This window comes from Polyodon spathula, chromosome 12 (genome assembly GCF_017654505.1).
Source record: "Polyodon spathula isolate WHYD16114869_AA chromosome 12, ASM1765450v1, whole genome shotgun sequence".
Lineage (NCBI taxonomy): Eukaryota > Metazoa > Chordata > Actinopteri > Acipenseriformes > Polyodontidae > Polyodon > Polyodon spathula.
This window is the reverse complement of record NC_054545.1, coordinates 45,232,373-45,243,638: the sequence shown is the minus strand read 5'-3', so window position 1 is coordinate 45,243,638 and position 11,266 is coordinate 45,232,373. Positions and strand designations below refer to the sequence as shown.

The following is an 11,266-nucleotide window of genomic DNA, read 5'->3' as shown; positions in this document are numbered from 1 at the left end:
GAAGCATAAAATGCTAATCTTGGATAACAATATTTGAACTGTATATTAGTTACAGTAATTTGCCACTGATATTGTATGAAATAGATTACATTAACAATAGATGGGATATGTATGCTAATTGAATATATATATATAATATATATAATTTATTTATTAATTAGGACAGTCAGTTAATCGCATTTAACTTCTGCGATTAACGTGTTAATTTCTTTGGAGGTAATTTTTTTTTTTAAGTGCGTATTTGTCTTTGTTTCTTGACGTTTTTCTTTTTTAAAATGACTTTTGTGTTAATACACCAGGCTTTTATCAGCGTCTAGTTTGCTTGTGCGCTGTGCTGATTGCTTCCTCACTTCCCCTGCTAACAGAGGGGCGGGGAAGTCTGTGCAGAAACAAATTTAATTTAAAAAACTCCCGCTTTGCAAGTGTCTCTTTGGCACAGCCTGGTGTGAGGCAGTGATATGTGATGTAACAAAGGAATCATACTGAACACAGCCTCGCCTGTTTATACAGAAGATTCTTCTCATTCGTGCAATTAGACTCCTATTGAAGGTACTTTTTTAAATATACATATATATATATATATATATATATATATATATATATATATATATATATATATATATATATATATATTTACATATTGTTGAAAAAAACAATTTTTTACGATGTAATATAATTGACATAGTAATGGTCATGGACTTGATAGGGAAGTAGAGTTGGACTGTTTACGACACAGTGGTTTTCTTTATTGTTATCAGTACGTATAATATAGTGTTACATGTGCACACACACTAGTGAATGATTAGAATCTTTTTACCTGAGTTTCGACGTTCAGTGGTCGTTAGTCCTTTATATCAGTACCCAGACAGCAATCAGGAATACTCTTTGGGACTGGAAGTTTCACTGTTTGGTATAGTCAACCCTTGGCATCTCTGCATTTATGGATTTATCAAAGAAAATGTTCTATAATATACCAGCAAGCCAGCACAAGAAAATGAAACAGCAAAGCCTAGGATCTGTCTAATGATTATTATTATTATTATGATTATTATTATTATTATTATTATTATTATTATTATTATTATAAACAGTTACTTTAGCAGTTGGTTCAAACAATTTTACAGCAAAAACTGGAATTTTTCTGTATAATTCTGTAAATATAAAACTATAAATAAGGGAAACACTATTAATCCAGAAATAGGACAACAGATATTTATGCTTGGTTGTTTAAAGTCTTTGTTTCTTGAACGATAATAATAGTAATTATTATTATTATATTATTATTATTATATATTCTTCTTATTATTATTATTATTATTATTATTATTATTATTATTATATTAATAGTATTTGTGCTTAAAGTGATATTAATAATCATCCAAATTTCACTTGTATAGGGCTCGTCATGCAAGTATTCCAAAAGAAATATAAAAGCCTGTGTAATATATAACCCAACTACGCATACATTTCCTTTTTCTTTTTCCCCACTTTAAACAAGGCAAGGACAAATCTATCTCCATTTGTACAGTGAAGCCAGATTTTAACACATTCCGTAATTCTTTTGCTCAGCAATGCCTGAGAAGGTGACATGTGCTCATTGGGTAGAGTCACAGCGTGGAATGATTTGTGCAAACCAAACGTTGGTCCTTTCTCTTCGACCCAGTATTTTGTCATTGTTTGGTTTCTCGTTCTGAATCTTAATTACTGTGTTGTAACCCTATACAGTAGCTGGAGACGTCAAAGACGCCAATCCAGTCCAGATCTGATATGTTTCATGCTGATAATTATTAGTAAACTAATAGAACAGTTAGAATAAGGACATCAGGTAGAGTTTGGTGAAATAGTTTTGCTTTAACCACCACAAGAACATATCTGGATTAATATGCATCTCAATGGGCCCATTGTAACAAAATCACCCCAAGCCTTTTTCTGCACCAATGTGGTCGCTTCACAGTCGGGACTTGCATGGGTTTCTATTATTTATTGTTTTTAGCATCAAAACTTTTTTTTTTCTCTGCCAGAACTTTAATGTTACCAGGCTGTCGGTCACGAATCCTCAAAGAATCATGAAGTACGGGTATTTTGTTTGAGTCAGTAGCTGGTATAACTTGTAAAACTTAGTTGGCAAGACGCAGCCAGCTAAAGTACGCAGTTCGGTGTAGTGATTGTGAAGTTGCTTGTAAGATCAAGTTTCAATCACACCCACCCAACAGCTTCACGAGAGCGCTGTAAGCAAACAAACCATAGTCAAAACAATTCTTGGATAGTACCTTAGGGCGACACACCTGTAAAAAATACTGTGTTCTGCCAAGTCAGTGCCTATATTTGAAAGATTTTGGACTGTCAGAAACCAAATACAAATTCTGCTGTACCCCCTCAAATGACCGCTTGTTCATAGAGGCTAGTTAATGACTAGTCAAATGCTTTTCTGTAAAACATGTTGCTTAATAGATTGCTTTCAGATAACATCAATATAAACATTGGAGAGAAGAAATGCCCTCCCACATAACAAACGCACAATGCTGTACCCTGTTCAGAACTTCTGGCAACCATTTGTAAGCTATGACAACTTCCTTCTCAGTCTGGGGGGGCAGTAATTAATTCATAGTACAGTACTGTGATCATTAAAGCACCACTGTATGACATTTTCGTATCACACCTGATCACTTTATCTCTGCCTTTCTTCAGTATTTAATGCTTTTCGCTGTCCACTTTCGACAGCTTGTGTATTTGAATTGATTTCCGGTCATTCATTTTTTTCTTTGCTTTTGATGTTGTATTTTTGTGCTTCGACAGCACTCGTGCTGCAAGGACCCAGGAGGTCATTTTGATTCATGTAATCAGAATAACACTAACTGTGTAAACTAGCTAGATCATCAGTACAGTACAGCTACCCCCACCCCCCAAGAACTCTTGTTTCTGTTCTTGTTAGTATCTAAAGTAGCCAGTGTGTTTGTGTCCCTTTTTTCAGGAACTAAAACCAGTGTGACAACATTGATAGTCACCTTGTTTAAATGTTTTCTACCCTAACATGAGTTCTCTTAGTATGTCAGCAGATATGTTGACTTGCAGAGAGCTGTTGCAGCTAGCTTATATAATATCTCTTTGCATTTTGTTCTCCTATTGCATTGAGAATTTGGCTGCATACTGTTTGTGTCTGTTATCAGTCCAAGGAAGGACCAGCCATGGCAGAATTAGGATTACAGTGTTCATCATGCGAAGAAGACAAAATGACAGTACATCTATTCAAGTGTGTTGCATTGCAGTAGTTCTAGCTGCACATTTATCTTATGAGATACCTTAATATGTCAACAGTAATGGAAGTCATGACCCCTCTCAGGGATGGAAATATGACTCCCATTGCATAGCAGTTTGATCCATTCCTGGTTTCACTAGGAGTTTAATAAGACACACCTGAGCTTGTTTACCTGTACACCATGGCTAATCAAGCTTCTGGTAAAACCCAGAATGGGTGAAACTGCTGTACAGTAGGAGTCTTCTTTCCATCCCTGATCCCGCCCCATAGTTTAGGTTTGATTTTAAATAACAGATTGAAACTAAAACGTTCCAAATCTTAAAAGAAAACAGGAAATTCAAATAGGGGGAAAAAAAAGTGTATAAATTGCAGAACATGGTTCTAATCTTAAACAGAAAGTACACAGGAGATTTGGGCTGGGTGGAAAAACTAAGCAAGTCAGTGTTTAAATGTCACAAGGATGGCAAAATGATTTAGCATGCAAAACATTTTAAGACTGTTGCTCTTCATTATTCACAACAACCAGTAATCCAACACAAACAAATACAACATGCATGTCCCCTCTGTATCCCCATTACAGGGAGTCTGCATCCATTGCATGGGGATCATTTGAAGCTATGATTCTCCTCAGGCGTTCCACTGAATGAATTAGTCCCATGTTAACAGTACAGTTGCACACGTTTTGGATGAGAATGACATTTGTGAAATGTTTAAATCCATCATGATAATCTGAGTGTGTCACAAATCCAGTTTCTAGGCAGGTAGGGTTCCACGTAACTCACGTTCGGCTTGTCAATAATGTCGCCCAAAGAATTCCATTAAAACAGCATTTCGTTAGGGTACAGTTTCTGAAAAATGAACGTGTTAGTCTTCACTGTGATTTTGTGGTCTGAAGTACTATTTAAATATGTAAATGTTGCTCCCATTTCCAGGCTTCAGCATAAGGAATCTCATTAAAATGCTACAGCGCTGTCTATTTCAGTGCAAATTGAATATCTTTCAAACTGTAATGCATTCTTTGTGTATTATAGCTGTAGGCAAGAAATGTACAGGAGTATTGCTAATGGGGAAAATAACATACACGAAGTCAGATAATAGAATCTAGGTCAGATAATAGAAATTCGTTGTTTTAGATGCTAAGATTCTTTGACAAAATAATAGAGCGATTCTCCAACTGATAAAAAAAAAAAAAAGTCTGAGACAACATTTGACTAACCAATTTTTCACCTAATGGTGCTACATAAAATGCTGGTTGGTGGTTGATTTAAGTGTGCATCTTTTTTTTTTTTTAATGCTGTTCTAATCCTGTCAGTGCTAGGAGTGTGTGAAAGGAATGCCTTAGGGTTGATAGCTGATCCCCCCCCTTGCACCATTTTTGATTGCTATTGTAAAAATCTCTTGATCAATAGAATGACTGCCATCGGCAGCTGTTCTGCTGGCTTCCTCTACTCTCCTACTTTGTTGTTGTTGTTGTTGTTGTTGTTGTTGTTATTATTATTATTATTATTATTATTATTATTATTATTTTATTCTTATTATTTTTTAAATGAGAAGTTCTCAGTGGGCTGTGGTTGTAACAGGAGTGAACACGTTGTTGCACTAGCGAGGCATCATAGTACAGTACGAAGCAGGGTAGGAAGTAAGACTCCTTTTTGACTAGCAATTTCACCCGTTCCAGGTTTTAATATGAGCTTCACTAGCCACAGGTGGAAACTCATAGCAAAACCAGTATTGGATCAAACTGTGTTGCAATGGAAGCCTTATTTGCATCCCTACCTTGCCTTTGACATTTCAGTTCTATGAACCTCAGTCACAAATGTAAAGTATACCAATTAGCATCTGATGCATGCATTCAGACATACAAAAATACCACATAGAGATAATGCTATAAATTGAGGGCCATGCTAATAGAGCCAGAGCAGCCACTGCAAATGCACCACAGAAAGGCCAGATGTTCTTTGGACCGTGCAGCAGCTGTGGTTTGAACAGCAGTCTGGCTGATGAATTGTTCGTATCTGCTGTGTTTCCTTTAGTCAGCACTGTGCGGTCCCTTGCTGTGGGGGAAGGGTCCACTGTGATAATAGTTCTGGCCATGAATAAACACAATAGCTTCCTCTGTATTTAGTCCCTTTTTCTGTTTGCTGTAGCACTGATGCCCGTTCCAATGCAGAAAGGGAGATGGCATGCATTGCAGATTTAAAATTACTTCTTGCAACACTTGTTGTTTTTCCAATCAAGAAGGTGTGCATTGCTTTACCAGTGAAATCTGAAGTGTTATAAATGTAACCCTTGGGTGAAGCAGTTGTGGCTTGAACTGAGCGCTGATGATGGCCAAACACAGCCCCTAACGTTTACACTTTTTTTTTTTTTTTGCACAGTTTGTTAACTGTCTTGGCCTGTTATGTAAATAAGTGACCTGCTGGTTGATCCCTCGACTTTGGCGTTCGCGGGCTTTCTTTTCTTCAGTGGGTGGGGCTTGTGATGTGTGTTGTGTTGGAGATCGACACACCTCATCTGTTGCTTGTTGGACACTGTTTTCAGGGCGCAGTTAACTGCTCTGTTCCATTGAATCGAAGCTGGAAATAAAAGGCAAACTTCAGTATTAGCTGTACCCAGGCGTTATTGGGGTTACCGTTACTGTTTACAACAAAACAATTGTATTTATCGCAAGGTAACATCTGACCAAATCTGCACATCAGTTGATGGTTTAAATGCTTCACTGTCAAAACAATAAATGTCAAGCCTGTCTGTTTTCGTGTACTGCAGGTTTGCAGATGTAACTGGGATACTAACCCCCCCTTTTCTTTACTTTTACAGGTCTTTAGGTGGAGTGCCCTCCGATTGTGTCATCGTTCCCAGTTGGACGGCCAGCTTTTTTTTTGCTTCCCCCCCACCCCCCCCCGCATAAAGGAGCTCCTGCACTTTACTTTGGCCATGGCGGGTCGGGGAGGCGTGGCGCGATCAAACGGGCTGGCTGCTGGAAACAAAATCTGCCAATTCAAACTGGTGCTCCTCGGGGAGTCCGCTGTAGGCAAATCCAGTCTGGTGCTGCGCTTCGTAAAGGGACAGTTCCACGAGTACCAAGAAAGCACAATCGGGGGTAAGGGGCTCACTGCTCTCGCTGTTGAACGTTCTGGGTATGCTGCCGTGATCGGACGTGTTTTCTGTGGGAAGTGTGGTCGAAACTGAAAATGCCGTGTTTCGGTTTCTACCAAACCCACTTCCCTGTATCTGTGGGTGATTCTGAGGTCTGACATCTCATGCTTTCAATCCTGACGTTACAAAATGGCATGTTTGAAAAGTTGGCTCTTCCATTCCTGGTTTTTGTTTTAACCCTGTTTTCAATTGTTTATTGAACCAATTAAACCTCCATCCAGATTCTAGTTCATTATATCATTTTACCTGTTAAACCTGGAGTGGAATGGCCCTCCAGGGCCGTGATTGGACACCCTTGGATTAACTTCTTCCAATGAATATTACAATTCAACCTGCCTCTGAAACAACCCCCTAAAATCCCCACTTATTAAGACCACAAAGTGGTGTTTCCTGTTCCATTGGGCAGTCCTACATTTTCCAAAGGATGTGGAGTTCCTGGAACTGAGACCAGGTGGCTTGCTAGTGTGTTTTCTTTAAAGAGGATAGAAAGGGGTTTGTTTAGCCAGGGCTGTGGCTGTGCATATCAGTGAAAGGAAACTCTAGTTGTCCCTTGTCAAGGAAACAGGAAGTCAATCGCCACTTCTCCTGTTGTCTGATTGTGTTATCAGCAGGCAGGTCAAAGGTTACAAGAGTTTTGGGGAGGGGGGTGTGTGTGTGTGTGACATTTATGCTAACTTCAATCACCAACAGAGCATGTGACCGTGGTTGCTAACCAGCCAGTGGTAAAAGATTAGGTTCACTTTGCTGTAATAACTTTTCAAATGCAATGGCGCATTACCATGAAAGGTTATCTGGTTGGCTGCTCCTTTATTAGATTGGCAGCTATTTTAAAAATCCCTTTGTTATTAAATCAAGTCATCTAGGTCATGATGTGGTATTTGACACCTATTTGTGCTCTTGCTTGTACCTGCTGTTCTGTATTTTGACTTCTTACTGCTGACACACTTTGAAAACCAGGTTGTCATGTTTTAATATTAAACTTCCTTTGTACGATCTTGATGTGGGCTCTAGTAGGATTGATCAACTGTAAGGAACTCAAATTGTGTGACTTTTTTAAAGAAAAGCTGCTCTTGCAGTTCTGTATTAGAAGAAGTGCAACTGAAAGTAAGGTACATTGCTTGGAAAAAAATGAATCAATTTAATAAGTAGCAACTGATCTAAAATGGAGTTGCCTTTTTGGACACCACCCAGGATGGAACATGCAACATATGGTGATTTCATAACATGCAAGCTGAAAAAGACTCAATTGATTTAGCAAATGAAAACTCAGCTTTTTTTTTTTTTTTTTTTTTCCCCCCCAGACACAGAAACCCCAGCATTGCCTAAAAAAATGTAGGTGCATGCAGGGGGACCCCCCCCTCCCTTTCTCTAAGCAGCTGTAGTCCTGATGCAGGCTACGTGAGGCTGTTCTTTCCTGGATGAAAGTTAGCAAGAGACTAAACAATAGTCCCTTTCACTGAGCATGGCATTTTGCTTTTCTTTCAGCTGCCTTCCTCACACAGACAGTCTGCTTGGACGACACAACGGTCAAATTTGAGATCTGGGACACGGCCGGGCAGGAGCGATATCACAGCCTGGCACCGATGTATTACAGAGGGGCTCAGGCCGCCATCGTTGTTTATGACATCACTAATACAGTACGTATTCCAAGAACGCATCAGATTACATCGTTGTTTATGACATCATTAACATAGTACATATTCAAAGAATGCATCAGATTACAAATGGTGATGTGATAAACAAGTTAGTGGCTTGTATTCTGCCAGTCATCTGCCAATCAGACTTTACTAGAGTATGCATGTAGCAGAGTTATATTTCTGTTTTATCCTGCGCTCCTAAATTGATTCTTGTAATTAGATTATCTTGTTTGTGTTAATTTCTGCTCATTTGAATGTGTATGTGTTATTATTTATTTTTTTAAATCATTATATGCCACCTTCTTGACCAAGTCTCCCTTTTAAAAAGGGATTTTAATCTCAATGGGACTGGATAGGATTAAATAAATATTATCACTTGTGTATGTTTTCTCTATAGGATACATTTACACGTGCTAAGAACTGGGTAAAGGAGCTTCAGAGACAAGCCAGTCCTAACATAGTGATTGCTTTGGCAGGCAACAAGTCTGACCTTGCAAACAAGAGAGCCGTGGATTTCCAGGTAAACCTGTCGGACAGCTCTTGGTTTCATTTTAAAATGTGCATTGTTACTGGCTTCTCATTTTGTGATTGAATCTTACCCAATATTCTTGGATCCTTTTTTTTTTTTTTTTTTTTTTTTCAGGAAGCACAAGCGTATGCTGATGACAACAGTTTGCTGTTTATGGAGACTTCTGCGAAGACCGCGATGAATGTTAATGAAATATTTATGGCTATAGGTAGAGTACCCTCTCTAGTTTGTAAATAGACTTGCACCAAATGTCAGTTATGTTGCTGCAGATTGCATTCTTACAAAAGCAGAGCGTGTTCAAGGAGCTCTTTTAAACAGTCCATCACACTTTATCAACATATATCAATTCACAGACTGGCTGGCCCACTGATTTAGAACTGACTTTCGACAGGGAGATGTATCTTTATGTATGGTGCAGAACACATTTCAAGCAATCCGGTTCCCTTCTAAAAGTTTACCATGGGTTTTCTTTTTTTAAATATGGGAAACTTTTATAAGGGCTAACAAAGGAGGCAGTGTGGTCCAGTGGTTAAAGTCCAGCGCTTGAACCAGAAGGTCACCGGTTCAAATCCCACCTCTGTCACTGACTGACTCACTGTGTGACCCTGAGCGAGTCGCTTCACCTCCTTGTGCTCCATCCAGCAGATGAGATTTTAAATCAACGCCCTATTGGAAGTGACTCTGCATATAATGCACAGTTCACAGCCTGCCTCTGTAAAGCGCTCTGTGATGGTGGTCCATTATGAAAGGCAGTATATAAAAATAGATATTATATTATTATATGAATCACAGACCATTTACACTGATCACATATATTTCTCTACTCTAGTACTTGAGGTACAGCTGTAGCCAAAAGTTTTGCATCACCCTACAGAATTAACTAAATTTACTTTAAAAAGTCAAATTAACCCTGCTGAATGTTACATTAACATATTGAATTACATAATGCTTTGTAGTTTTCCCATATAATTAACAAAAAACTGCCAAAAATTGAAAAATGTGGCACTTCAAAATCCAACATGAAATACTACTTTACTGCAAGTATCGCTTCCGGTAGACTTTTGCGATATCACTGTGTAGTTTCCATGATTACATGATGTGAAATAAAAGACGTAAATTTATCTTCATACAGGGTTTTTTTTGTTTTGTTTTAAATTGTCAAATCTAAAATTCTAGGTGGCAATACAAAACTTTTGGCTGTAGCTGTAGTTCATGCAATCCCTTGTATTTTTTACATTTATTTACTGTTTTTTTTTTTTGTAGCCAAGAAACTCCCGAAGAACGAGCCCCAGAGTGCCACTGGCACGGCAAGCCGGTCTCGAGGAGTGGACCTAGAAGAGAACAGCCCACAGAGCCGGAGCCAGTGCTGCAGCCCCTAACCGAGAGAGAGAGAGAGGGGAAACAAAATACAACCAAAAAAAAGAAAGCGACATCGAGCGAATCCAACTGAAATCCATTCTAACTAATCGCACCTAACAGACCGAGCAGCTGACCATTTATTTTTGCTGCTCTGATTTCTCTTCGATCATTGATTAGGCTGGAGGGAATTATTCCACCAACATCATCATCATCTTCTTTATCTGTACAAATACTAATTCAATTTTATGTCTTAAGTCACTTTTTTTAATATATATTGTATGAACTTCTGCTCTTACCCTCTCTTCTGGTGGTGGATGCATGTAGCAATTTTTTTTATTTTTCCAACTCCCCCCGCCCCCCCTTCAATTAAGGGCATGGTGGTGGGGGGTACGCCTTCCCTTTCAGACTTGGCAATGTTGTAGATCATTGTTATTGTTATTATTATTATTATTAATGTTGTTTTTCTGGAGAAAACAAAACCGGATACAATTTTTAGATTTGACCTTGTACTGTTTCCAATCATGTATGTAAAACAAAGTACAGCATATGCATAGTACATTCACAGTCATTATATACCAGGAAGTCATTTTAGCATTAAGAGAATCTGTGAGGAAGAGGAAGAGGAAGAGGGGGACGGAGTCTGAAAGATTTGACCAAATCACACAATTGTGAGTTTTGGAATTTTTGTTTTTGTATGTATTTTCTTCAACATGTAATCAATCAGTACTTACTATTGTCAATACAGTACCTTCCCAATATTGGCATCTTTATTTTGTGGTAAATAGCATGATTTTTTTTTCATACTTTTTGGTCTGTATGCACTGTGGCTATGAATCAAGTCTTTACAGAAAGGAGAAGAAGAAAAAAAAACAACGTTGATTATGGATTGTTGAAGTCCTTTGACCAGTGCTGTCATATTAATTAATTAATAACTAGCACAAACAACCTATCAGATTTTAGTGTACAGTAAGTACGGTAAGAAGGAAAGCAGAAGAATTTTGTCTGTTTGAGGGGCTAGCATTCTGTCATACAAGGGGGAAAATAAAAAAAAATAATATAAAAAAAAGAATTCTGCCATTCTAGAAATAAATATGCAGGGAGGTATTTAAAGCAGTGTTGTCGAGTATACTGGCATGTATTATCTACCTGCATTTGCAAAGCAACTGTAGCTGAATACTGTACTAAGGTTAGGCTTTTATTATGGTGCTCTGTATGTAGATTGCACACAATGCTTTGCAAAAAAAAATAAAAAATGTTCAGTTTGATTTAAACATATAAAACCCTGACAAGTCAATCCTTTCAGAAGCAGTGGTTTGCAAGTGAATGCGT

General features: G+C 38.1%; 1 protein-coding gene across 1 annotated transcript in view; it reads left to right on the top strand.

The window, feature by feature from the left end:
* The window catches only part of LOC121324073 (ras-related protein Rab-5C), an 18,647-nt gene extending 7,954 nt beyond the window's left edge, over positions 1 to 10,693 (top strand). The window contains exons 2-6 of the mRNA XM_041265525.1: positions 6,074 to 6,356; positions 7,898 to 8,049; positions 8,447 to 8,569; positions 8,693 to 8,786; positions 9,842 to 10,693. Of these exons, the coding sequence (XP_041121459.1) occupies positions 6,191 to 6,356; positions 7,898 to 8,049; positions 8,447 to 8,569; positions 8,693 to 8,786; positions 9,842 to 9,957 (651 nt within the window). The 5' untranslated portion in view covers positions 6,074 to 6,190 and the 3' untranslated portion in view covers positions 9,958 to 10,693. The remainder of the gene's footprint in view (positions 1 to 6,073; positions 6,357 to 7,897; positions 8,050 to 8,446; positions 8,570 to 8,692; positions 8,787 to 9,841) is intronic.
* The last annotated feature ends 573 nt before the right edge of the window (positions 10,694 to 11,266 follow it).